We start from the raw sequence: 27,980 nt of genomic DNA on the forward strand, positions 1-27,980 counted from the left end.
GTCTTCACACGTGCCCACGTGATGGGCCCCTGCTTAGCGTCCTGTGCGTTGAATGCCCGTCCTCCGCTACCTTTGAACATGTTTCTTCAGTAGCGAAATGCCCCAGTCGCTTCTATCGACAGCTCTGCGTTGGACCGCCGCTCCCTTGTTCGGTCGATCCGTGGTCCGCTACTGCGTGCGATAACGCTGGACGAAATGATCTGCACCTGTGCGGCTGTTCCAGGAACTGAACACAGGAGCCTTCGCACCCGAAGCGAGAATTATTCCGGTGGGCTACAGAGCGTCTGCTGGACGGGTCATTCTGGCCGACGGTTTCAGATGGTCATCCATCTTCCTTGGCTCGCCTTGATTAATCGTTCTGGAGTGTGTGACGCAATGCGGGTCATTACAGGGAAGCTAGTGCATTATAGCCACCGCGACGTACGGGGCTGAGCTACGGTATTTTTTCCACGCTTTGGGACTTAATCAGCAGTCGCCCCTGACGCAGCCCTATAATGTAAGCAGCAGCGGGGGTGCTCGTCTGATTCATGTAGAAAAAGCATCACTTATTGTAGGGGTCTTACGTAATCCGTTGCCCATCTCGTCGAGCACGAGGTGTTTAGTCTGCAACCAGCGGCTCTGTTTCAGATTTACCGAATAGTGTTCTTGCCTAACCAGGGACTCACTGCAAAAGCCATTGCAACTGCGCCATGAAAAAGGTGGTTCACTAGACGACTGACACCCTTTAAGATCCCCACGCATCGGATTTTTCAAACTCCGTGAGGTCCGCGCCAGCGCCGCTCTCAGCCTGTTCATCTTCTGCTGGTGCTGCCCATCGGTTGTCCTTGAGTCTTCGTTCCCACCTCTTCCTGAATATGCGGACGTCCATGAAGTGATAAAGAAGACTGGCTAGCATATCCAGCGCCTCAGACCTGCAGAGCACAGCCAACAGTGAGGCACATTACCTCATTGCCCATCTGAAAAAGAGAATTGCTGTCTCCAGTGACGCCCCGCCATCACGACGGCTGTACTCTAGATTGAAAAATCCCCCGTACAGTTCTGCTAGGATGGAGCCAATGCTGTACTATTGCTCTCGTATAGTTGCTAGAGTAGCCTAGGTTCTGTTTCCGTGCGCCAGAGAGCCAAACGCCGGCGTACCTTAAATCCAGCGGAAGACGAATGTTGGTTCGCATATGAGAATATCCGTTTTGAAGACTTTGCTGAGAAGACACAGCCGCATCCGTCGCGCGAGAGCCTATTGTTGCCACCTTCACTTATATCTGCATCTGAGCAGTTTCACCGCCGTCTTGGTCCCGGTAACTGACTCGTGAGGTAAAAAACCATCTCCCCACTGTTGCACTTGCACACGTGCAGATGTGAATACACTGTCTGTATAGCGCGTACCTTTTCGCGTATCTTGTTGATCGCAGCACCTTCAACTACCTGGTACGGAAAGAGTTGGCGGAACTTCTCGTCGCTGAGCAGAGACTTAGTGGCGCGCGCCACTGCCGGGTTGAGTTCGTCCGGTAGCCTACGCACCGCCGCACCACGGATGTGTGCGCAGGAAAAACTCGTTCACGAATCACGCGTTCGATCCAAAGCAAAATAACACGTAGATCGACGACAGCTCGGAAGACGGGCCCGCGACTCAGTCTAACTGCTGTCCGCGAGGAACTATACATCACCACCCGACGCGACGAGAGGAAGACTCCTGCAGCTGTAGATCACGCTTCACGCTCTGTCATTACGCTGTTTGCAGGCATTCCACAGGGTATTTGGTAATCTCCCTTTCCCGCCTATTGCGGCGCTGCCAGGCAGCATGCCTACGCCACGTCTACGTTGCAGCGCCATTGAATCGGCACAAGCTCCTGCCACAGTGTGAGCCAACTATCTTCGGCCTTATCCTGCCTTCCAGTCGGCAACCTGGCGCAGTGAACTCTGGGGACCGACAAGATTACAATGTACACTTTGTTGACGAAACCCTTTCGGAGACAAGATAAGCTCGCCAGATTTGGACAAGGTATAATAGTGCTACGAAGAACTATGGGCATACGCATGGACCAGAGGCGAGCACTAAGGTCGTGCTTGCTGGCACCACAGCTAGTTAAAGGCCTTCCGGATAGTCACTTACTCTTTGTATGCCAGTCTGAGACCATCACCTTGCTGTTTCTCGTCTTCTTCGGACACTTGTCCGGCGGCTGTCCGGTATCTGGGCATTCCACGCATTGAGAGTGCGCACGAGAAAACACAGACAGAAAGGCTAGCAAAGTATGCAGATGAGCGTCCTCGTCGATGGTCGCAGTGCACATTCTACACCGAAATGTCTTGCTCTCCAGTGGTAAACGAACGTATTCCCAGTTTTCAGTTTTTCAGGGCCCGCCTGCACAGCTCCGCTTCCGTTGCGGGGAGGAGGGTCCCCACGTTCACCCCACCGATGCTCCCATCGCCACTTGCCTATTCTGACCGCTAGAGAACCAGTGGGCTGGCAATTGGCCAGTTGGCCCGCCTCTGGCTGACTACGCTGCGTCAGCGTGGAATGAACGATTGTGCACAACCCTCACGCCGTCTAGTCCCCCGTCTTCCCGGTACAAAATCGAGATAATCCAAACCGAATTAGCGAACAACATCGCATCTAGCACACAGACGACGACGCCACCAATGAGATACAGGCAACTAGGCTCTCTACGATCGCCCTGCGCTCGCGCTCTACTGGGGCTCTCAAAACAGTAAGTGTGATGCGTTGTTCGTGAAAAGAATCAGGAAAACGGTATTCAGAGATAAGCATGCGAGCATGCGAGCAGACTTGTGGATTCGACTTTATGTTTCCACAGGTGCTGTCTCGAGGTAAGATCCCGGAATTGGCAGTACCCATGCGACTTTTTGTCACCCAATGACAGTACGAGCCCTGACTTACGCATCACGAAGAACGAGAATGCACCTTATCTTCTTCATCGCCTTGATGAGCTTTTGTTTCCAGCTGGGAATCTCCTTCGCCACAAAGAGCTTGGGTTTCTCCCCTGTAGGCCGCGAGTAAAAACGAGAGGAGGAAACTGTTCATGCAGACGCGTCAACATGGCTTTTCCGCACCCGGCTGCCCATTTACAAGCAAAAAAGGAAAGAAAAAACCCACTGATGTTACCCGCGACAGATCTCCATGCGACAGTAAATGAAGAAATCTCACAAATACTCTAGAGATACCAGCAGAACCTCTCCAGATTCTTCTCGCTCGCAAGCCGCAACAGGCGTAGGAAATGAGTACCCACGCTACTGATACGTTATACACCCGGAATCCCACGTCCCATCGCATCAGATGCGTGCGAGCATGTGCAAGGCTTGAATATATACGCCCCTCACGTCTACACAGGCGCCTCGAGTAAGTGTAACATTTGCAGACCACTTGCCTGCGGACCGGCAGTCTCCTTACCCATCAATAGACGGACATGGACGTCAAACACCGCCGCCTGCGCCCTGTTAATTAGACTTTTGACGTAGCGATCCAGCGCGGTTGTGTATTTCGATCCCTCCGTGGGCGCGGCTGACAAACGCGAAGCGAGGACCGGAACACAGGAGACGCTCCGTATTTCTTTCGCTGTTCATACGGCATACGCTACTTGGGGCTTTGTGTCAAGACACCGAACTCCTTAATGCCTTCTTTCCAGTCACCCTACCGCCGCAGACACAGCCGCCATGCATTCGTAGGTCGGTCCGTACGTACGTGCAAGTCAATCATTCACGCACCGACGTATGCCTTTACACCGGGCACGTATGCATGCACACGCAAACCTGCGCAGGTCGCTTACCTGCATGGCAGAGGGCAAAGGACAAATCCCCGTCGGGATGAAGAATCTGCGCCAGCGACAACTTGTGCGGGTAGTGCTGAATGTACTCGAGCATTTGCAAGTCCGAGCTGCGGTCGGCGGGACGAGAAGGCAGCACAGACATCCACACGTAGGCAGATTACCACATGGCAGGTCTGCACACGCGCTCGCGGCGTCCCACACAGGAATTTCAAGAGATACAGGCACTATGACAGACTGATGGTCTCCTTGTCCGAGATGCTACGCCGCTCTAAATCCTGCGCTCAACTGTGTCGTCCAGCAAGTTGAGCATTAAACGGAAACAGATAAGCAGAGTCAAGAAACATGAAAGGACAGAGTCCTTGCAGTCGATACACCACTCCCGCGACGTCGAGTCTGAAAATTCGCGTGCAGTCGTCGCCCATTTGCGGCGGTGTTGTGCGCACTCCACTCCCACGCGCAGAAGGACCCCTGGTAGGTGCGAGAAAAATAACCACGCACACAAGCACGCTTGGAACCAGAGAAACGCGAATGGCCATGCCTCCAAAAGGGAGCGGTGTACAGCAAACCCCAAGAACAAAGGCAAAACGCACCTGACAGAGGAATCAAGAAGCCAGTTCAAGTAACCGAGGAACTGATGCCCGTCGCCCGCCGACGCCTGCTGATATCGGGCTAATGTCGCAGCAATGCTCTGGCAGCCTGGAAGAGGAGAAGTTATAGAAGACGCAATAGCAGGAAAGCACACACACAGCTCAGAGGTCCGCAGATGAGTAGCTCTATGCGTGGGAGTCAAAATTTTGTCGATTTTCGGAACACAGAACCCCTGCTGATGCATGCAAGGTTCCACATACGCCCAAATAACTGATTCTCTTTCTGCGCTCAGTCGAAATGCACATGCCCGACGATCTGAACCAGATCCAAGTGTACGCATGCACATGCTCGAGACTCCAACAACATGCAGAAGTTTCTCTCATGTACCTTTTTTCTCAAGGACATCCAGCGTCAAAAAAAGAGAAAACAGCCGGCGTTCCACGGCTCTGTCGAGGCCGTAGTTGATGTAGATGCGGACAAGAGTCTCTTCAACATCGGTTGTGATGGGAATGAGCAGATCTGAGGGAGCCTCGTCTTGTCGCGTTTCTGATGAACACACAATACAACGTATACAACGCTCCCTTCAACATGCGCCGTTTTGCTTGTGCTCCTACGCATCTTCAAAGGCACCGGCACGCGGAGCCTTGTAAGAATGGGGGCGTGTGTTACTCAGCTCGCGTCTAGCGCATGGTGAAGTCGATATGCAGGGCGAATCCAATCCCTTGCTCCTGAATGCAGCGGTACTCTTCCTGCAAATATCTGTACTACGGATGCACGCGGATAGAAAGGAAACCACGCGGCGAAGAAGCATCAGTGAGAGGTAACTGGGTGTATCTGCGTCTTCGGGCTCATGCTGACGCGTTTGCCAGACAGGTCTCTAGATAATGAGGCAGCTCTGGCAAACAGTCTCCAGCCGGGCACTAGCCTCACGGTAAACTGCGCGCATAAAGTGTTGCCTGAGGCAGACGTAGTCGTGATTTACCCGGGCAGAAGATACATTGATAGATATATGTCTGCCGATGCATGGGGCCTTGCATCCACGCTGCGCGCCATTCCTCTGCGTGGTCAGAGCGGCGCTTTCGTCTCACCGAAGACATAGCAGTCTCTTGACTGTTCAGCAAGTGTGATGGTTGCCACCTCCGCGTCGGGATCTTTGTGGGCGCGTCTGTCCTCACTCGCCAAGACATCCTCGGTCAGCGCCAGCCCATCATCGTCGCCTGCATCGTCGAGAGAGGAGATCTCAGCTTCGCTACCCGGAGCGTCGCCCTCCTCCCCCCTAGCAATGCGTTTAAGCTGAAGCGCCAGCGCCTTTTGTTTTTTTTCTGCGGGCAACAAAACCAGAAAAACACCCCAGCGATACCGTGCATGCACATACGCAGCGAACGGTACGCGTGTAGGCACACACAGATATATAGACACCCACCAGCACGTATACACCACCAAGTGCCCACTCTTGGCTACCCGATACACACCCTAGCCACGCAGATATACAGCGGCGGCTCACATACACACGTAAGCATTGGTTTCACGAAGAAGTCAGCGCAGCTTGTGTTGCAGTAACGATGCAAGAGCACAGACAACCGCGACACCGCAACAGCCTCGCAACGTACTCGCTTTTTCTTTTTGCACCTTCTCGACGGCTTCCATCTGTCTACGCTTTCGATGGGCGATCAGCGTTGCATGCAGCGCGCGCGCCTGGACATGACGGTCATGCCGCTGAAACGTGCCGTAGAAAAAGGTGTCCGGAAGACACCAGAGGGCCCTGAGGGTCGTGAAAAGATTTACAGAAAACCGGACGAGGACTTTAAGCCCTCTACACCTCGGGGGAGCGTAGATCGGCAGACAACTTGAAGGCGCGCTGTGCCCTTCGGTGTGTTGATCCAAAAAAGCACATGAACACCAGAACGCGCAGCGAATCGCCTTCTACTAAGACACAGTCGAAAGCACGTGCGAGGTGTTAGCGATTGACTGCATTGACGCGCCCCCCATCCACGTGAAACTGATTTCGCCAGCCATACACTAGGCTCGCTTGCGGCCGTGAGACCCGTCGCCCACGAAGCCTTACACTGCGAACGAATCGTCTGGTCGGTAGCGTCGCTTGGCGGGGGACCGCGTGGCTCTGAATAAAAAATGAGAAACCACCAGAGAACGGGAGACTGGAAGTGGCGCCAGCATGCCTCCGGTCAGGTCTAGCGGCAGGAAAGCGCGCCTGAGAAGCCGGGGAATAGACACCTCGCAGCCGTGTGGGCTCCAAGAGGCGGCCTGACGGAAACACGGGCACGAGAAGCGGCGTACGCCAGGGGTGGCGGCGCTTGCAGCACCGGTGTAGGCAGAGATGCAACTGAGGCGCAAAAAACACCTGGCAAGCGCCAGATGCAGCAAACTCGTCCGCCAGTGGGCGTGTACACATGTATATATGCATATCCGTGCCCTGATAAAGGGGGACCGGAGGCAGCACGTGAGCACCGGCGGCAAGCGGCAACACAATCGGCTACTCGTGCCGCATAGTGTTTTCCCCCTTTTTTAAACATCCTCACCTTATGACGGTGTTGCGAATGACCGCCTCCATTAGACTCATGGACTGCACGTATTTGCCCTGCTGAGCCACAAGCGACGCCAGAAGGACGGCTGCAAGTCGACAAGGAAAGAAAACAAGCGCACACGGGAGACTGAATAGCGCTTTGGCGCCCGAGACATGTGTCACCGGCTGCCAAGGGGCGCCACGAAGGCCAGAAACCAGCTTCCACTCTTCCACCTACAGTTCATGAATGCGCAAATGCATGTAGCGGTAGTTATGCGCGCCGAGGCTCGTGAACATAGAGGTGTATGGCGAAAATTCATCGATGAATGCACGAAGATCCGTTAGCGTATGCCACACACGAGCGCAGACACTTTTCAGGCCAGGTGGGCAATGCCTAGAGAGGTATGGGAATCTTTCCTACCTGAGTTGATCGTCGACACATGCTCCTTGCCGAGAAGCTGTGTCCGCACCTGAAACACAAGCAAGCATCCGGAAGAGACGTGAGAGTTTGCAGGGAGAAGGCGTTCCACTAATTTTTCAGCGTGGTACCCGATGCCGCGCGGCAAGTCCCCTTGTGGAAGCATCTCAACATGACAGAGTATATACGCATATACATACGCACATCCGCGTGCCCAGCGCGTGCGTCGAACCATCTGCTCGTTAGCTGCGGCTCGTGCAGCCACCCAGGTGTCTACGCAGATCTACGGACGGCGTTTTTTCTCGCTTCTCACAAATGTGTCTCCTGTTTCGTGTACTTCGCATTACCCTCAGCGCCGTCGCAGCAAGCTCAGCGGCGATCTCGACGAGGTACACCGAATCGTCGCTGCGGGTTGCCTCCTTCAAGACGACCATCGCAAGGGCTAGTTCGTGCGCAGTGCCTACAGTGAGCAGCGAAGATGTGCCCTGGACGGCGCAGAGGAAGGACAAACCACTTTTGCAGGAGCGAAGAGACCGAGAGTGCACCACCAGGAAGGCGTACACGGAGGAGCATGCACACGACTTGCACGAACGGCTGAGAAAACTGCGCAGAGAGTCACGAGGACAGGGTTCATAACATCCGCGACGACTGACGAGAAAATATTCGTCAACCGATTCTCCGTGGAGTGCGAGGAAATACTGAACATTCTGCGCCGCACTCAATATTGTTCTCCTGCTTTTATAGATTCAGAATTCACTGGCGGTCTCTGCGTGCTGCCTTCATATCGCCGCAAGCATCTGCGAATCCGTAGCGCAAGGCATGCGACGACTATGCAAAAGCAGCTAGAAATGACTTTACGGTTTAAGGTGCTCTTTGCTTCCAAGAAATTGTTCTTACCAAAGCGAAGTCGTATGCGTCGAGCGCCCACTGCAGGCAGTTGCAGGCCTCTCTTGCGAGCGTGAGGCGGTAGGCCGGCGGACTGAACGCCTGCGATAAGCACGAAAAAGCATCGGATACTCGTGGGACATCACTGCGCCTTCTGGAGCGGCCTGCGCAGCCCTGCATCTAGCCCCGCCTTCACCCTCCATGGTGGCGCTTGGGCTTTGAATACAGCAGTCCGGGCGAGGGGTCCCTGGCGACACGGCCGGAGACGCGCCGACACCAACGCACACCAGCCAGCAGCCAAGGTAAAAGAGGGAAGAGGGATGAGCGCCAAAAAAAGATGGAACATGCGACAGGGAGGCAAGTCAGCTCGGGCCTCCCAGGTCCACAGTAGGGATATCGGGAAAAAAGTGCGAACAGTGAGCCTCCTCCCTCCCTACTGCAAGCACGAAAAGTCTTGAAAACGAGAAAAAATGCGTGAGGGCGCGTGGAAACATCAAATTGTGAATTCAAATATGATCTTGGACGCAACCCGGCATGACCGTGCAGACAAAGTTTCACCGCCCTCCCTGAAGCAGCTGTACACGAGAACAGCCGGCGAAATACACGAACGGAAACCGAACTCGCCTCCCAGCCAAGTGACAGAGATGTAGTAGAGGAAGGATCAGGCACCAATGGTAGCCTCCTTTACGAGTTGCCCTCCCTTGCCTTTCCTAGCGCAAAAAGCTGTGTAAAGCAAAAATCACAGCTTCGTCTCATATCCAACGGAACACCACCAACGGGTGGGAGAGGACTGAAAAACGTTGGATCCGAAGCGCACAGTGCGCGGAGCAGACAGAAAAATAAAACTCTGCCATTCCGCGCTCGCCGAGACAGGGAACAAGGAAAGGACTCGAGAACTGCACTTTAAGCGCCAAAGCTGCAGCTGATGCCACAGGCAAACCGCTGAAGCAGAGACTGGGAAAAGAGACTCCGAAAGCGAGTCCACCGGATACGGCTGCAGACACGAGAGGAGAGGCGGAGAACCACTACGCAGGTACGCTGTCCTGGTCGCCACGCACACAGCGGAAGACCGCGCAAACTGATGCACGAAGAGGTCGGAGCCGCTCTCGCCACCTACCCGAAGCTGCTGCTTCTGGTCGCACTCCAGCAGCCACAGCAGTTTCACGCGCGCCAGAAGACGCAGAAGCCCCGCCATGCGCACGTTCGTGACTTGGCGGGGAGTCGTCGTTTGCTGAAAAGATAGCAGGCGACAGGAGACTCATGCAATCGAACTTGAAGAAAGTCACAACACGCGCACGATCGACCGCCGCCACGCGGGCAAGCCTCAGGCAAGCGGGACTCCGCAGCTCGACGGAGGGGTACACACGCATACAGAAACTGCACGTGGAGTTCAGCATGAACAGGAAAGTCCAAGGTCTCGGGGGCGACGCCACGAACGTCGCTTTTCGTCGATCATCGATCATCAGCAAATACGCCCCTGGACGGTCGCGCAGAGCTACGGGACGCCACGCAGATCGGTCGATGCGCCCGCATCACGCGTCTCTCTTGTAGCGCGCATGCTGAAGCAAATGACTCATGCAAAGGTATATACGCAGACGCCAATACATAGATGCATGCATATGTGTGTGCGCATGCAGGTGAAGTGAAATACAGCTACCGCGCGAGGGACGAAAAGATTAGCGAGCCCATTAGTGCACCTATTTTAATAGAAAAGAAGCGCAGCGAGACGATCGGAAGCGGTTCATCCATCGTTTTGTGGAAGGGGAGTTGTCATGACAGAGAGTCCAGAGTCACAAGGTGAGAACTTACAAGTTGCTCTCTGAAGGGCCTCAGAGACAGGGACGTGAGCATCAGCAGCTTGCGCACATCCTGGCGCTGAACGCAGGCATGCACGCAATTCGGAAAGCACCGGACTGACGAAGTTCTCGCGCGTATTTGCGTTCTCGCAGACACACGTGTCGAGGATGTTGTCAACCTCCCGGAAAGCCAGTGCATGGGAAGCAAAGCCACGGGAATACCGGTTTAATTACATTTGATTTTATCTATATATATAAAAACGAAAGAGTTGTCTCAACGCGCTCGGCGTTGTCGTGCGAGAATGGAGTTGAGAGCAAGAAACTCGCAAGGTAGGAAGAAAAGGACAACGGTAACGAGACCAATCGTGTAGTGCACCAGGCCAATGAGAAATGCTTGTGGCGTGAAACAAAGGACCGAAGAGCAAAACGGTGAGAGAAAGAGGGACCATTCCCCAACTGCAAAGGCACAAGAGTGTAGAGAGCGAAGCATAGGAATATGAGGAGTCCGCAAGCGCCGAAACGCACATCCGTGTAGCTCCTCTGGCCGCTCATAACGCCTGCGAGACTCAGGGCTTCGCGCAGCAGCAAAGCAGACTCTTCGAGATCGCCAGAGACGTGCATGTGCCTGTGAAAAACCGCAAAATAGAAACAAGGTGCAATCGTGAGGAAGACACAGATGAACACGGGAGCGTACAGCTCAACATTATGCAGATAGCTAAGCATGAAAAGGGGTTCTGTGAAATAATGAACGCACGGATGTGGAGTTATCGTCAGAAATCTCAATCAGCGCTTACAGGCGCGTGTCTGTACACGTGTGTGTATACATACGTACGCTTGAGGAGACAGCGAAACGCCGCTACTGGCGCAGCGCACCCTGTATAGAGTACGCGTACTCTAACAAGGCATTCCATCTGGGTTTAGGGTGTACGTTATAGGAAAACATAGAAACTGATCAAGGGGCGGTGCACGCACGCCCGTGACTGAGGGCGCGACAGCACTGGGTAAAATCGACCCATTTCCTAAACCCTAAAAGTGCAGTAATACAAAAACAGTCTGGCTTCCGCACGTAGGGGGGTTTAAGTGTCCTACAAACAACGCACGAGAGACGATATATATGGTGTACGCCGATGTGCGGACTCCGAATACAGGCATCTGGACTTTAGCGCAGGAGTCTTGTGCGAGGCGTGCCCGCGAGTAGCTTCGCGGGTAGCGCGCGCGGAGGCGGGAGCTCGAGGTTTTTTCTCTCCTGAAGACGAACAGCTCACCATGCTTGATACGTGAGAATGTCCAAACGCGCCGGGTGCGTGCCTTCCCAGTGGTCTTTCACCGCCTGCCCCGCCGCAGCGATGATAGCAGGCAAGCGCGGGTTCGAGAGCGGCAAGCCACGTCCGTGGAGCTCGATCAGGTAGATTATGAGACGCGCCTGAGTCTGAAGAGGGGAGGCGGGCAGACGCGCGAACTATGAGATATACAGGCGCAGTTGGCACTGAAGCAGATACATAGACGATGTCGGTGCTACGAAGCTCTGAATGCGAACCAACGCAGGCGCGGTTGAGTCCACAGCACAAAACCTTCACACAGCGCGAAAGTTTCAGCGTGTCCCAACTCGGTCCACTGCGCACGCTTACTGCTGCTGCATGAGATTCTGGGTAGAGGTTCAGGCACCTCTCAGCCAGATGGCGCGCGACCTGCCAAACTCCGAATCTGCGAAGACGAGAAAAAAAGGAGCATACTTCAGTCTCGGCAAGGAAACGCAGAGTAGACGACGAACAGCGACGCATCTACGTTCACCGAACCAGAAAACAGATCCAGTCAAATCTGCGCAGCCATCAAGCGTCCCAGCCCCGCAAACAGCTGACACAAGCCAGGGGGCCGAAAGAAGACAAATACCGATGTAGAATCTGTCTACCGGCTGCATGCGCGATCGACATGGCAGACTCGGTTTCAGCCTCGCTTCCATACGCAGCGTTGAAAGCTGTGCAAGAACCCCCCTCTACACACGCGGCACAGGCGTCCGCGTTCTGCCGCGCGCACGTCCCCGCCCCCTCAGCGGCCGCAGGCGCGCTCGCCCACAGATTCCACAGCAGCCCGCGAGAAAGGGACCTTTTCCAGGCGCACTGACCTGACTGCACATCCAACGATATCCAGGACTGCATTCGGCAGGTGCCAGTTGTCTTGGCGAATCAACAGAGGGTGTGCCTTAGTCGAGACGTAGAGCGCCAGGAGATCCGCCGTACTCAGACCCTTCTCCACCGTCTCCCACACACGCCACCTGCGGGAAAGTGCAGTCACGAAAGCGTCCGTTCCGCATCACTGAAACGCGCATGCATAGATCGTGCTTGCCAACAGGCGGACAGAGAGCTCTGCGTCCATCGCTGCCCTGGATCGACACGTGCATGTACGCGCTCTGCGCGGTGTCGAGCCGATCCCACTCTGGTGCTTCACGAAATTCGATAACCCCTTGCCGGCGTCTGCGTGCTGGAGTATGCATTTACGCGAAGACCTGCATCTGTACGGTACATCCTCGTGTGCAGTCACGTACAGTTTGCGCTTGGCGGCACATTTACGCACCCACACGCGTCTCTGCATCCGCGAGTGGATCCAAATTGCTGTATAGCACGATGCAGCCGGTCTCGGTCACCCCTCTCGTTCTCCCCCCTTCCCGCCATCTACACTTGCGGCGCTGCCCTGTTGAGAATACCAGAAACGAAACTTACAGCGGGACTGCGCACTGGACGAGCATGTGACCCATCATCTTGGCCAGCAGAATCTGCGAGGGGGACGGGGACACCACCAGCTGCTGGTCCTGCTGGCAGCTGAGAGGAATTCTGCTCGGATCTGTCACGAGCTGAAGCAGTGGCAGCCGAGATGGCAGCTCCAGCGTGCGGTTCAAGGCTGGAAGCCACATCTGAAGAGAAAAGAGAGCCTCCTCGGAACAGCGTCTACACTTGGCAGGGCACTGTCAGATATGCATACACGTAGCGGCTCTGGAGACGTGAAGAAAAAACCTACTTTGCAAGGTGGAGGCGCGAACAACCTCAAAGTATCGCTGCCTCCGCAAGCAAGAGCAACGGGTCGTCTCCCCTCTCGCCGACGCCCACAAACTGAAGCGAGCATAGTTGTACAAGCGCGGATCTTTTTTTACATCTGAAGGAGCGAAACCCGGAAAGGGCGAAAAAGCTCGAAAACACTCTCCACAAATGGTGCCTTGCTTCGCGTTCACGGGCGCCGCCGGCAGTGAGAGGCAGTGCAGCCGAAGCGCAAGGACCTACTCGAAGGTGCGACGGCTGGAGCGGATGAGCAGACGGTCGCATGTCGTTCAAAGCGCCAGCCCCAGGCAGAAAGGAGACGCCGCAGTGATGCTGGACGCATGCCGGAAGGACACCCAATACAAGTCGAAAAATATGACAGGGAGACCCCGGGGAATAGAACGCAGCGGGCATCGTAGAACAGGACAGCAAAGCGGTTGAACCGTCTTCCCGCGCTTCTGTTTGCGCGTCGTCTGCGACGCGCCTCTGTCTGATTTTGCTTTGACGATCCGGTGCGGAGGCTATGTCCAGCATTGAATCGGATAGATCTCTTCTCTTCAAGACACACTCTAGAGCTTTCCTTTACAAAAGATAAGGAGGGTAAGAGCAGCCAGACGCTCGCAGCAAGCAAGAGAGTTTTTGGCACTTCACCACGTTACATCTTACCTGCATCGCAACGTAGAGAGCCGCGCGGCTGATGCAACTCTTGGAGATGCTCGCCGCCTCCACGTCGAAGCACTCGTTGCATCTGCATGGAACCAGCCGTCGGACACCCGGAAGTGGGATGAACAAATGTAGTTGACGCGGCTCCCTGCCCAAGCCTCGTTGCCGCCGCAGCAAGGCTTCCCAGGCCTATTCACAGAAATCAACAATCCTCAAAGACTGACGAACGCGCTCGTTGTTCGTGCAGTGTCCAACGGTCGGCTTGCGTGGATCTGCATGCGACGCGCCAGGCCTACTTTAGAGCGAGGAAGCTCCCCCAGAACTCATCGCTCTCCGAGGAGTCGCCGAGCGTGAGGTTGAAGAGATTCAACACCACGATGTCGGTCCTAAAGACAGCGCCCGCAGGATGAAACGATGTAGTGAGCCGGCAACAACTTTCGCGCACAAGTGTGTCGAAATCGCTGTCCTCCCCCCATGACCACATCCCAATAAATATGTAAGTATTAGTCTTGTTGCATCCAGCAGCGGGTCTAGCGAAAACCTCAGCAAGGCGAGGCAGCTGGAAAGCACCACTGTAGAAGCAGCGCGCGGAACTGCGGTGCCATCCACTGGAATCGCTGGGAAGAACGTAGCGTGCCGAGGAGACGCCCAACGCACGCCCTCATTTGTTTTCATTCGAAACCAGAGGATGGGATCCATGCAGTCACTATGCAACGTGCTCAACTGCATTATAGACGGAGCTGTCTTGTGACGACAAAATAGTCGGACGCACGAATGCAGAGGCGCACAAATACATCAACTAGTAAAGATATAAAACGCATATACGTTAGAGACAGGCTCCCTCCAGACGGAAGCATGAGAACGCCCCGGGTGAAGCATTCGGATTTTCGGACAGACAACAGCGCAGCTACACTGGCATAGAGCGGCAGTTGTGAGCACATGCAAGTGGAAACAGCAGCTGTTACCAGGAGAACTGCCGGAATTTCTGAGCCATGAGGTCGAGAAGGTACGGGAGATCGTCCAGAAGCTGCGTCGCGACATCGAAGGGGATGTTTAGGGCGGCTTCGCGGAGGAGAGCGCCGCGGCTAAACTTTAGTTTTTTCTCTGCGCATGCGGCAACACAAAGGGTAATGGATCCCGCATATCGTCATGCTCATACCGGTCGCGCACGTGCGTCCTGCCTGCAAAGAGTCTCTAGAGACTCCCAAATGCTCGCATGGGCCCCATGTTTGCCCTCGGTGGATGTGCGCAGTTGTTTACGAGACACTTCTCGAGGAGCAGAGGATGCGAAAGGTAGAAATAAATGTAGGGTGCATGCATACAAGTACGCAGAGTAAATACGCAGCTATGTAACCTACCAATACTCCCCCGTGTATATCGTCCAGATTATCAGACGCAGACGAGCAGCAAAAAGGAGGCACAGAAGCGCGTTTTTCGCCAGTGGCGTCCCTCGTCCGGAATTTTGCGCATTCACAGCGATACGTGAGCACCAGGATTTCAACTTGGGCCACTCACCGTCAGGGGCATCGTGGCAGCGCTCGGTGTCCCATTCGTCGCTGCTGGAGATGCCAAAGCTGCAGGGGCGGTCGTCGTCGCTCTCCTTCCCGTCCCGCTGCAAGCAAATCGGCAACCAGACGCATGCGTGCTTCGCTATCGCTGCTGCCGTCTCGAGAGACACGGGGCATGCTTTGGGCATCTGAACCCCTCAAGGACACGGGAGAAGAAAAACCCATCCTGCGCCTACAATTCACAGGAAGGAAACGGCTCGCGGCCCTGCTCCAATTAAGGGAGCCAGATTGTTTTCCGCGTTTTCCAGAGACCGCACGCGAAGCATGCTGCTTCGCACAGGGACTCGACGGAAGAGGGGGAGACTACGATTCAGTGGTTTCTTAGATCAGTTCTGGTTTCCTCGTGCTTCGCTATTCAAACTCACTGGGGTGCGACAAAGTGCCTTTCAGGCTACCGAGCTGAGTCGCTCTTCCTTTGAGAAAAGTTGAAACAGCAGCGCTTACGCTTCCTGAGTCTCGGCGGAAGAGCCGTTTGTCTCGGTCAACCCCACTCGGGTCGAAAGTCGGCTTTTTCAGAATTCCCTTCAGTCGACCTACAAAAAGGGAGCACGCGCAGACAAACCGCCTACGTTGCAAGCCACAGGAAGTTGTCTTCGTGCACGCACAGCTCGCCGCTGCCGCTGTCTATGTTGTTTGCCGGACTCTCAGTTTGAGCAGCCTTCGCCTTACCTTGCTGAGCACGAGATATCGCCGCCTGCAGGTAGCTGCGCGCCGCGAAGACCAGGCAGCGCAGGGTGTCCTTCAAGATCCGCTTCAGCGTCCGCGCTGCAGCCGCACGAATCCGCAAGTTTCGGACACAGCAGACGCATTTGCAGCCACGTACGTACATAGACAAGCACGCCGCTGCAAAAGAACGTGACGCGTACGAAAAAGAACTGTATGCATGCGCGTGCCTCTACGCACTGTGGGCGGTTTTACCCCACATGTTGCACACGGGCGTGTGTACAGACGCGGATGAAACAATGCACATGGATGTCATCATTGGCCAGTCTCGCGGAAAGAACGAAAGGCGCCCGAGCTCTGCCGAAAAGACACGCTCTGAGCGACTGCGCGTGCCGCGAGAGAAAAGGACTCACCTACGACTTCCGTCAGCAGCATGTGGCGAAGCCAAGCTGCCCGCGTCCCCCGGATCATCAAGCCTGAGTGTGCGCACAGCGGATCCGCCACCGTTGACAGCCCCGGAACGCCCCCCGCTCCACAGTTCAACATCCCTTTCAGAGACACGAACCGAAGCCTGAGTCCGCGCACCAAGGAGAGCTTGAACCATCACCAAAATTGAGGCGTGTTCCAGTGTGCGTGAACAGGTGTGGTGCACCGCATTCCTAACCCTACCCTTATACAAAAGCATGCACATGCGATGCGTGCAAGCATATAAATGTGCATACAGGTCTGTGTATGTGGAGAAGGGAGCATATGTGCCGCAAGGCTCCACGTGTAGGTGAAACGTGCGGCAGCGGGTCGTCTGTCTCACCAAGAAAGCGCATATTGATTCCCCTCAGGTGGAGGAATTCTGTGAGGCTGATGGAGTCCATCGGCGCAAAGGGCGCCATACACTCCAGTTCCGCCAGCGCCCTGATCAGACGAGAGAAGGCAAGTGAAAAAAAAACAAGATGAAGGAGCAGCGAGACCCTCGAGGGGGTCTACAAGCACGTGCCAGCAGTACAGATGGCACCGTCCCCTGCTTTTCTATCTATAGGTTTTGGGCGTTTGTGCAAACAGCTATATTTAGAAGAGTCCCTCGTTCGTTTATTCTACAGAGTGTCCACGCGTATCCCAACACCATATGTCACTCCGTCGCCGTTCATGCTAGGGCGCACCACACCACCTGCCACGAATCCCTCATTCCTAAGCAGGGAGGATAAAGCCAGAGTCTTTGTTTCTGTTGATTTGACGCACTTGTTCAAAATCTCCGTTTGCACCGCGACGGCCAGCAGCCGCGCGCGGCGATTCGGAATGGGTCCCGCGGTGCTCGGCTCTGCCGTCTCCTTGTAAGCTGTGCTCTTCTGTCCAAGTAAAAAATTCATGCTGAGGAACAGAGCATCCAAAGACACGTGTGCTTTACGCGACGGGATCTCGCAGGTACACCGTTCCATAGTTTCATAGACGTATACGGAGTGGCGATAGTCCACAGTGTGCACAGCTTGATGGGGCTGAGCGGGCTTTGCCTCGGTGTTTGACTGTACACTCGCCGGGTCAGTATATCTCCGTGAACATGTAAATCGATGCATACAGACGCTTGCGGCCATGTGGCCTCCCTCAGACTTCACCGAAACGGCTGGTACCCCGGCTGACGCATGAAGCTACAACACCGTGTACACAAGCGTATCTGCTCATACGGGTATGCATCAGCCAAAACAAGTCCTTCCTTGTCCTGCAGTGTGGTACGCCAAGCCACTTATCTAGGCAGGACGATGCACGTGGCCGCATGCAATTACGGACGCATGTGTGTGCACATGCCTGTCACGGCTCTGATGCTGGGCTCCAGGGGTCTGCCGGCATGCGTCTACTCTCATCGCATGGTAGCGAGTGAGCACTAATAACCCCTAGACATGCACAAGTGAGGGAGAGGACGTGGGCGTTTTCTCTTGACTTACAGGGCCTTCCGGGGGTCGTACATGCTAGCAGAGGGCGAATGAACGAGGGGGTCCGCGTACGCGTTGACGGACACGTCGCGCGCAGGTCGCTGCAGATCTCGCCAGTAAGAGGCGTTCGCGTTCTTGGTAGCCTGAGAATCGCGCAGGTCACGCCTAGGCCACAGATTCACCATGAAGAAAAAGCACAGCGTGGGCACAGCACATACGCCTATAAGATTAGATCCATGTACATGATGCACGCAGGTCGCCGTCGCGATGCGCGCCCCTGATACATGCGTCAGCATACGCATCGAGTTCATTCTCGGGTCCGCGACGCACTCTATCTCGGCGCATACGTACGCCACCCGGCACTGTCCGCAGCTGACAAGAACGCCGGCGAAGCACCGAGGCTACTATACGCGAACTCTTTGGATGTACAGATGGTTATGTGCGCGGTTTTCCGCATGCTTGAATGAGACTCTCACGGTGACACTTTGGAGGAGGCGCGTTAATGCACGATTTTCCTCTTGCTGCTGCGTTGTCTGGTGGTGGCGCATAGCCATTTCGAAGTCCCGCGAGTGGACGAAGGCGTTGCAACGAATGCGCTCGCAGATTTTCGGCTCGCACTCGGTTTCGAAACCCGCAAACGCCAGGCGGCTTTTCGAGGTGTCCACGTTCAGCCTTGCCATTTGTGGGAACGCGAAGCAGAGCTGAGAAACAGGAGGCAGTCATCGTCCCGTCGACAAAAAAGAAAGCGAGATAGAAACCCGCACGCACCAAACCAGCCGCGGGGCTCTCCCGTGCTCTCTTCGCGGGAGCCCACACTACGATGTCTACAGCATAAGTACAAGTCCCTACTAGACCCACTGCCTTTTGTGGATATGCGCTGCTGCAGGGCCTTTGCGGCGACGGACGGGACGTGAGGAGGAGAAAACGGACCGACAGCGTCGGCACATTTCTCGTGTGCGTGGCGCGTTCACGCATACGATGTGGTAAGATGCGCTCCTACGCACATGTCTCATATGTAGATGCATAACTTTTCAGTCGCTTAACGCAGATGCGCGTAGCATCTGCACAAGTAATTTTGTATGCTATGCACGGAAGCAACGCGGTGGAGAGCCCATAAGTCTATACGCGTACGGGTGAGCGACGCCCATGTAAGCCCCGCTGCTCTTGTGGGCAGGGATTCCCACTGACTCAGTAAGCCAAAAAGGCCGCAAGTGTGCGCTCTGGCTCACTCGGTAAAAGACGACTGAGTCGTCGCTGCTGGGATCGAGCGACAGAAGCACCGTCTTCATCCACAACTCCGCCGGCTGCGCTGTCACTCGCCACGTCTGAGGCTTGAGCACAGACGCCAAGTTCAGACGCTCCTCGACGAACGCAACTTCCTGGGAAATCCAAGAGACAGATCCGCTGAAGCGCTACAGAAGCGAGACAACGCCTGCAGAGGTCTCAAACGGAGCTCGGCAGAAGCCTTGGCGCGAGACTTGGAAAGAATCGGCAGAGCCACAGGCCGAGGCGCACACAGATACAGCTAAGATCTACCCCTTAAAGCTCGCTGACTCCGGGGTAGGCACCTGTGCATGACTGCCTGTGAGGCGGCTAAGATTATTTGCGTAGCGTGGCGACCGGCGCTGCGGAGCGGGCTGAGTAAGAATGCCACCGGGGGCCTGCAGGACCGCAGAAATCAGGGCGCCAAACGACCGCGGGAAGTAAGCAAAGCTAGCGCATGCGCGTGGCATAATCCTTTCTGCGCGTCGGCTTGCAGAGGGTTCGTTTCTCACTTGCGAGAGCTGCGACGAGACCGGCTGCGGCCAGTTGAGAAGCTTCGGCAAGGTGGCTGGCAGAGGCAAGACGACGACGCGGAAGCCCTTGTAGTCAACAGCTGAAAGGGCAGAAGACGGATTTAGAGCAGGCTCCAAAAGAACTACAGGGCAGAAAGCGAGACATCCACCTAAAGGCGCGCACGTGTATGACAAAACGGCGGGCTCTCAGGAGCCCGCGCTTCGAAGTCGCCTTCCTACGTTTCGCACACCCACCGAAGACCGCGGAGCATGGCCATCCTTTCTCGAGAAAAAGCAGTGCTTCGCGCGCGGAAGGGACGAAACCGAGAGACTTGAGATTAAAAGGCGCAGTCGCACCAAAGACAGTAACGAGAAAAGATCAAGGGTCTAGGGCACAGACACACAAGTCCAGGGCTCAGTCCCGGCGAAACCAGTTGGTGTATGCCGGTGGAAAGATGCAGAAACCAAAAAACTATATGTGAGATCCTCTGAGCGCACCGGCCATCAAGTGAGCCTGCAGCACCGAGCGGTAGTTGCGAGCTGATTCCGCTTTCTTCGTGAAGCCCTTCTTCGACGTGCCCGTTTTCACGCCCTGAAGCGACAGCAGTTTCTCACCCACAAAGGAAACTTTGCGTAAGAGCGTTTCCCTCGACAGGATGGTCGTACCCAATCGCAGGGACGAGAATCAAACACTATTGCTCTGGGCCGCGGTTGATCGAAGTGCACGTCTTCTGTGACGTTTATTTCCGAAACCGACAGAACCTGGTCTGGTGCGTGGATGCCGGAGCGGCTTTTCGACATAAACTAAACAAACACACGCACGCGATCTTCAGGTCCTTTCCGTCGGCAGAAGCCCCGTGTTTTGACCGAAACTCCCTGTCTCCTGTCTCTGCAGCATTTTTGATTCGGTCGCGCTCTGACCTTCAGACAGACCTGGTTGTTTCCCCATTTCTTCAGCTCGACGACAGCATCGTTGACCATTCTCTGCGCTTGGATCTCGATGCCGTACAGCCTGCGGAAACAAGATACATCTCCCACAACACAGGACCAATGTGACGAATTTACCCCGCAGTTCTGTTCTTCCGCGCAGCATTACGGCCTAACACATCGGTGCTACACCGAAGAAGATCTCTTGCTCGGGAAAAGCCTCCTCGGAGTCCGTCTGTCTTCCAGCGCGGTGCTGGTCCGCACAACGTCAACGGAAACCTGTCCTACACTTTTCTCGTGTTTCGAGGAAACAACAGGACTCCTGCCGCTCTCGCACTCTGTAGTGATGCGCAGCATGGCGACCCTCCCAGCCACCCTGGGACACCGCCTGAAGCGGATTTGACCGACGCCGGAACTGGCCTGTGGCTTGTCTTACTTGCTCGCCTCCTCGATACTGTGTTCTTCGTCCCCCAGCACCAAAATCGCGAGGTGCCCTCCGCTCGTTACCGCCTCCGCCGCCGTCTTCGCCATGAACATCTGAAAAACGGCGCAGCAGGACGGGAAGCTTCGCGGCGCGTACAAACTCCACGCGAACAGCGTGTGAAGCACAAAAAGGCCACGCTATGCCATGCCTCACAAGTGCCCTGGCATTCAAACTCGAGCCAGGGACTTTCGCGTTTATTCGCTTTTCATTGGTTTCCTGGAAGCTCTCGCCAAGAGTGCAAATGCACGCAGTTTTAGAGACTTATGCATCCGCGTCCGCTCTCACTTCAAGGCACACACCAGCAGTGAAGCTGCCGGTAGGCTCTCCTTCGAGCTCGCTCGCTACGGCCCGCCCATCTTGATACAGCGGAAGTACCAGACCACTCCCGAGTCAGCGAAAACGATGCCGAAGCCGCCTGAGAAGCTCGATGTAGCCGGAAGGACTTCCCTGCAGCTCCGAAAGGCGGTCTGCCAGTCAGTCACAGCCCCGCAGGTATCGCGTCTGTCTCAGTGGCATTCAATTCCGCACTAAAACTTGCTAGCCGACGCCGGCAACTCCCCTCGCCGCGTGAGCCGCGAGCATTCTGGCAGGATTCACTCACGCGGTCGAACTTAAAGAGTTTGAAGACGTGGAAGGGATGGCCATCAGGTAGGAGCCGCAGTTCGACGTCGCCGCCGGTCCACTGTCGCTTGAGCGCCTCGAGGACCTTCCGTCTCTTAATGGCTTTTCGCTCCACGTGGTCGAGTCTGTCGCATTCGCCGGCCTTGGCGCGTCTCTCGCGCTCGGTGCGATCGATGCGACGGCGGATTTCCTCGAGCGTTTCGCCTTCTTTGCGGCGCATGAGTCTGTTGAAGGCGTTCATGCCGCCGCTGGTCCGAGCAGCTCCAGGTGTGACGCGTTTCCATCCCTGGCGCGCGCGGCGCTCTTCCTCCTCAGCCTCCGTGAGCTCGCGCTCCCCCCGGTCGCCGTCTCCGCGGGGGCGGTCGTCGAAGCGATCGCGGTCCTCGAGGTCTCTGTCCAGCCCGTCGTCGACCCACATCCCGCCCCCGTCGTGGAACGGCTCGGGCTCGCCACTCCGCTTAGAGTAGAGCTCCAAGCGCCGCCTGCCTTCCTCTGCGCGCTTCAGCTCCCGCCACTCTTCCAAGTCCCTCTGCTCGCGCTCCGTCAGCGTATCGCCCTGACTCGCCCGCGTCTCGAGCGAGATCAGATGCACCAGGTGGAAGGTGCGGTCGCTGGCGCGCGCGACGCGCCTCTGCAGAGTCTCCAGCCGCTCTGCCAGCGTCTCCTGACGCTTGACGTCCACGCTTGTCTGCCGCGCCTTCTCCCGCCGTGTCGCGACGCGCGGTGCAGGGTTATCGAACGGGAAGGAGCCCTGCAGGCAGGACAGACCGGGCCGTCAGAACGTCGCTCAACCGCTGGGGGTCTGCGAGGGCGCCGCTAGCGCGAAGCCGAGGCACAGGTTGAAAAGGACCAGAGAGGCAGAGATGAACAGAGATCAACAGCAAAGCAAGAGGACGTGCGGACTGCAGCGCACGGTTAACTTCAGGCCTCTCAGCTGCGGAGGGGCGAGACAGAACGGCTTGCGCCCTGCCGCACGCAGGACCATTTGCAGGTGTGAAAAATGTTTCCGCGACGCGGAGGGATACAGTCGATGAAAGCCTCGATCAGCACGCAAGTGCGCAAAACTATGCAGCCATCTAAGCGCAGTTGTGGCACACCACCCACGGGCCGGCTTACGATAAGGAGCGAGTCCTCGGAGATATTGAAGAGCTGTTTCTCGATGAGCTCGACGGCGATGTTCGTCGCGATAAAGGCGAAAACGCTGCATGCGCTTATGCACTGGCACGAGGAGAAGAGGTGCCAGTACAGGGTATCTCCGTCTTTCTGCAAGGATAGGCATACGAAAAGGAAATAAAGGGCTTCCATCGAGAGAGTGTGCCCTGCTAACCATCGCAGGAGGAGGCACCACGGTGCAAATCAATACAGATATAGAGTCAGATATATACAGACCTGAATGCAGACATATCTATACGAAGACATATCTATATATATATCTATATATATGCGCATGAGACAAAGGAGGCAGCGACCATGATTGGATACGGTCACAGCCCATTCCCTCAGAACGCGCCCGAAAAACATACGAACTGGAACAAAGACAAGTTGTCATCGGGATGTGCAGCTGAAGCAATGCGCGGAGGCCGCCACTAGCTGGCTGTTCGCAAAGCTCGAAAAAGGGGACTCACCGGATCGATTTCGTCTGTGATGCGCGCGAGAGAAATGTCTCGGGAAAGAACGGCGTCGAGCAGGTTGTTGCACACATACTGAGGCGATCGAAGCCACATGACACTGCCCACTGTAAAGACACACACATGGTTAAATACGCAGCGCCACACAAGTACGTATGTAGATAAGCGGGATGCGGCCTGAATGCCCACGTGTGAGCGCGCCAGTCTGAGTATCATAACCTCTTGCGTGTGCATAGGGCTTCGAGGTGCAAGAGGCGCCCCGCGCAGCTCAGATTCGCGGACCGGCGAAATCAAGGGCTCGTCAAAAACCGTTTGGAGCGCCCAGCGACCGGCATAATCGCGCGGTGATTTCACTCTCTTCTCACCCGACGACTCCGACGTGCTGTCCCGCAGGAACTCGCCAATCGTGCGAAAAATGCAGTCCGGCGAGAAGAGAGGCACGGGGCAGATTGTGAAAACCTCCTCCGGCGAAGTCTCGAGAAAAAACGAAGCTAAGCTTCGAAGGGTGCAGTTCCCTGCAGACAGAAGCCAGAGACAACGAGGGGGATATTTGCTCATCTCCTCAGGTGGCCTCAAAACCGGCCCCCCAACGCCCCCCTTTCTACTCCAGCATCGCGCGCCGCCCGCACTCGGGGGACGACCGTGGTCACATCGATTTACGAGGAAAGTTAGACGACGAGAAGTGCACTAGCACCACAGCGAAAGTACGCGTGCGTTTGCATGCATCTCCCGCAGGGCTTAGGTTCGTGCGTGCCGCGAGGCAGTGCACATTCACACTTTGTGCAAGCCCGCGACGCAGCCGTTTTCGCGGGCTTCAGCTCTGGTTCAGCCTTTCCCACCCGGCGGCGTACCTCCCCTGACATTGAGTTCGGGGAACACGCTGACGTGCTTGGCACTTTCCTCCTCGTCCTTCTCGTCGCCGGCTTCGTTGAACAGCGTGACCTTCACCCAGCTGGAGACCGACGCGTTTTGCTTCGCGAGCGATACTTCAAGGGCGCGTGCGCGTATCTTCCGCAGCGCCGCAGCAGCCTCCCGCTCGTCGCCATACAGCACAGTCTTGGCTTCCCGTTGCCGGCGCAGCTGCTCCCTTCTCTCAAGCTCACGCCTCACCCACTCCTCTTCGTCTTCTTCCTCGTCCTGCTCCGCGTCGCCCCAGTCGCGCTGCGCAAACTCGGCGCGCAGGTTTCGGACCGTCCGCCGCCGAGCCGCCAGCAAGCGCTTGCCCCGTAGCTCCTTCATCTCCGCCCGCTGCAGCTGCTGAGCCTCGTGGAGTAGCTGCTGCCGCCTCACGCGCGTGCCCGAGACCGCCGTCCCGCGGGCGCCGGCTGTCGCCTCTCCGAGTGGCTTCGCACAGACACCCCGCAAAAAAGATCCCATGCGCTCGTGGCAGAGGACAAGCGAGACCGCGTGAACAGCAGACGCCCTACCACGCATCAGGCGCGCACTTAGACAGCAGGACGTACCTAGTGTGGAACGAGGTGAACCAAAGACTGACAGACTCAAACCTGGAGGCGACAGCATACATGTAGCGCCACCGAGACACGCCACCTTCACTCGCAGGCGCGCGAGAGAACGAGTCGAGCTTGGACAGCTTCGACTGCTGACGATGCAGCGGGTGCGTCGCACGGCGGAGCGCCTACCTGCGAACGTGCCAGTGTCGTGTCTCGGATCGCCCGGCTGTGCCTCGCGTTGTCAATTAGCAGCCGCAAATCCTCGAGCGACTTTGAGGAGACTCCTTCCACGCCTTTGCGGCGATCTCGCTTCCTGCACAAGGAAGACGACGCAGGGACACCCGCACTGCGCACTTGCGAGGAATCCTTGCGGACGAACAAAAGGCAACGGGAGACGACGACACCGTTGCACTGCACACCAACTTGCAGGCAGGTAACTAAAGAGCTCTAGATACTTGGAAGGAAGAGGAAAAGAATAGCTCTGAGGCCGAGAGCTGTGCTGCCCGCCTCGTGCACCCGCCCCAGCCAGAAGCGTCCCCGTAGCGCGGACACAGGACGCGCACGCGGCGAAGGCAACTCGCGTCCTCTCGCTCCCGCTCCGAAAAAGGACGGACGCGATTTGCAAGAGCCTCAAAACCACCGCTGCACGCAGCCCGATGGCCACATTTCTCGTCTCGGTTGAAAAGAAAAAGTCGCCGCGTACCCTTTCCCGCCGTCAAAAACAGCGGCATCAGTGACGCGCTTCAACGCCTCCGAGTCCCAGAGAAATCCGGGATTGAACGAATTCTCTGGATACTGAGCCGCGCGCGCAAAGAGCTTGACGGTTCCTGGAAAAAGGAAATACAGTTTACAGCGGAATCGGACACAGCAATGCGAAAGCAAGACATCAGCAGACGCGAACCATCAAGTTTCCCTCGGGGTTTGCTTCTTGCGCGGGGTGCTCGCGTGGTCGTGTACCACAGGACACCGATACGCATCTAAATGTGAAAAAATGTATACACATATCACTTCCTTCTCCGCATACACAAAATATGGGCAGTCTGCAGCGCAGGGTATATGCGAACACGAAGTTCTCTACAGGTTCCCGACCTCACTCCGCGTGCAGATAGACAGCCACGGGAGCCCTATGGGTGTGAGTGCATTTCCGCGACGGAGGTTGGCAGGCTCTTAAAGAAAAAGCTTCTGTGGACTTGCCTGCCTGCTCGTCGCTTCCGCGTCCGCAGTAAAGCGGATAGTCGCGGGTCTTGTTCAGCCGTGCCAAATGCCGATACCCGGGACCGAGGTTCAGGCGCGCACTGGCAATTTCGTTCCTCAGATTTCTCGAAGATTCCTGAAAGAAACATGCACACGCTTAACGTCCTCAAAAAGACCCTTCTATCCGCGCAGAAGCAGGCATTCTCGCACGAATACAGGCATTTCACAGTGACGGATCGATGCGTATTAGCTTGTATCTAAAATCACGGATAATCAACTCTTGTGCAGCCAGACGAGGAGCAATGCGCAGAAACAGAGACACGGCCGCGGTCGGAAAGGGGGCAGAGATTTGCGTCTGCCTTTTTTGAACGCTAATATTTGGGTACAGGGGCATGGAAAAGCTAGAAACGTAGAAGCACAAGAAAACCACAGTAGATCGAAGAGAATGCAGAATCGCGCTGAGAGGCGGCCTCGGGACGGGTTTACAGATGGAAAAGATAGAGGGCGACGCGGAAGAGCTCTCACACAGACACAGATCGAACCGGTGCTGCCAAGGCTCGTAGGAGCGATCAGAAAAGGCTCGGCGTTCCGACGAACGAGTCCTCTGTGCCTGACGACGCGACGTGGCAGACGTAGCAGATTTTCGGCGCACGCCCGTTGAGTCCAAGATATCCATAGACTTCTGTTCACGCGCTGGGCGACTGCATGAAGAGCTCATTTGCTCTTGAGAAACTCACATCGACCACGAGAATGTCAATCGCAGGCCGCCCCACGGGGAAGTCGCTGAAGAACGGAAGGACGAAGATTCTCTCGATCAAGATGAACAGCTGCACAGGCGGCAACACCGTGGAGAAACACAGCCGGAAGCAACGAGCGGATTCACTTACTTCCACGTTCGGGCCACACGCGTCTATTCAGTCGAGTGTGTTGCCGTCAAACAAACGCATGCAGGCGCAGTCGCCCTAAAGATCCCGCGGTTCCCGCTTGTGCCGAGGGGATATCTACACACATAGGTATATATGTAGCAGGAATAGAGGTGATCGAGGTCCCTTGTGTATGTTGACGCTTGTTTCCGCGCTACAGCTAGGGCACAGCCGGTGCTGAATGGGGTTGGTTCATTGGCAAAGGAGATCCGACGCCTTTCTGCCCTAACACGGCAGCTGCTGCATCCGCCTAGCCACGCCGTGCCTTCCAGTATACCCGAAAGCACAGCCTTGCACGTTGATGTCTCTGCATCCACGGGGTTCTCTCCACGCAGCGCAGCAAAACCTACTTGATCCTGCGCTCCGTAGATGAGCACAAGCGCAACAGAATAACCCGATTCTACCCACTCAGATGCATCACTAGCTTCAGGTCTACTTTCCGCAATTGCTGGTCGTGCCGGCGGAAACTTCGCAGCTTCGCGCCTGCATCGCTGCGCCTACCGGCCCCTCTCGCCCGGAAGGCACCACACGAAACGCGACGCGCTCCTTCTGCTGGCAGACGCGGGAGAGATCCTCATCGCGGTACATGACGGCGACGGCGAGCTGAGGCGGAGACACTCGGCAGAGAGCGAAAGAGACTCAGAGGGACCAGACACGCCTGACTCCAAGTGGACAGGACTCTGCTTCTCCACATACACAGGCGCATACACGCATATACGCAAACGTACAGACATCCATGCGGACACAGACAAACATGTAGAGACGTCTGTGTAAGCGGACCGGTGCGGGCTCGGCGGGTGCGCAGCCGCAGACCGAAGAGACAAGCGAACCATGGGCGACCTCGTTCCAAAAGGGTCGTCACGGAGCGGGACGCGTCCGGGCGGAGGACGCGGCGCGGGTGTGCACTAGAAAACGCCTGCTGCTCACGGGCGTCGTGGCCTCGCGGCCTCTCAGCGCCTGCATGCTCTCACCTTCATGTCGGCGGATAGACTGTCGGCGACCGAGCGCGAGAGCGAAATCGAGTAAAGCTTCACCGCCACGGCCAGCTGTCCGGCGCCGAAGGAGGTCTGCAGCTCGCCGCGGGGTGGTCGCGCGGCGTGAGCCGGCGCAGACGCGAGCTGCAGCATCGCGGCGAGGGGAGAAGACTC

At 56.2% G+C, this 27,980-nt stretch overlaps 1 protein-coding gene across 1 annotated transcript; it reads right to left on the reverse strand.

Moving 5' to 3' along the window:
- Positions 1–724: 724 nt before the first annotated feature.
- BESB_063710 (uncharacterized protein) lies at positions 725–27,959 on the reverse strand (the record flags this gene model as incomplete). Its single annotated transcript, XM_029364785.1, has 50 exons — positions 725–911; positions 1,138–1,199; positions 1,384–1,549; positions 2,894–2,996; positions 3,404–3,514; positions 3,780–3,886; positions 4,370–4,475; positions 4,755–4,913; positions 5,456–5,689; positions 5,978–6,129; positions 6,433–6,486; positions 6,905–6,995; positions 7,310–7,358; positions 7,654–7,791; positions 8,204–8,293; positions 9,309–9,422; positions 10,001–10,066; positions 10,513–10,612; positions 11,253–11,416; positions 11,616–11,691; positions 12,110–12,259; positions 12,705–12,895; positions 13,260–13,349; positions 13,683–13,764; positions 13,976–14,065; positions 14,645–14,783; positions 15,195–15,291; positions 15,692–15,780; positions 15,917–16,012; positions 16,324–16,386; positions 16,719–16,819; positions 17,144–17,272; positions 17,842–17,972; positions 18,306–18,530; positions 19,059–19,208; positions 19,605–19,705; positions 20,103–20,196; positions 20,526–20,616; positions 20,968–21,068; positions 21,617–22,387; positions 22,753–22,899; positions 23,262–23,371; positions 23,630–23,779; positions 24,116–24,608; positions 24,905–25,028; positions 25,419–25,542; positions 26,012–26,045; positions 26,647–26,736; positions 27,334–27,435; positions 27,804–27,959. The coding sequence occupies 50 exons, from the start codon at positions 27,957–27,959 to the stop codon at positions 725–727; spliced, it is 6,840 nt and encodes a 2,279-aa protein (XP_029219493.1).
- Between the last annotated feature and the right edge of the window lie 21 nt (positions 27,960–27,980).

Source organism: Besnoitia besnoiti, chromosome V, assembly GCF_002563875.1.
Source record: "Besnoitia besnoiti strain Bb-Ger1 chromosome V, whole genome shotgun sequence".
NCBI lineage: Eukaryota > Apicomplexa > Conoidasida > Eucoccidiorida > Sarcocystidae > Besnoitia > Besnoitia besnoiti.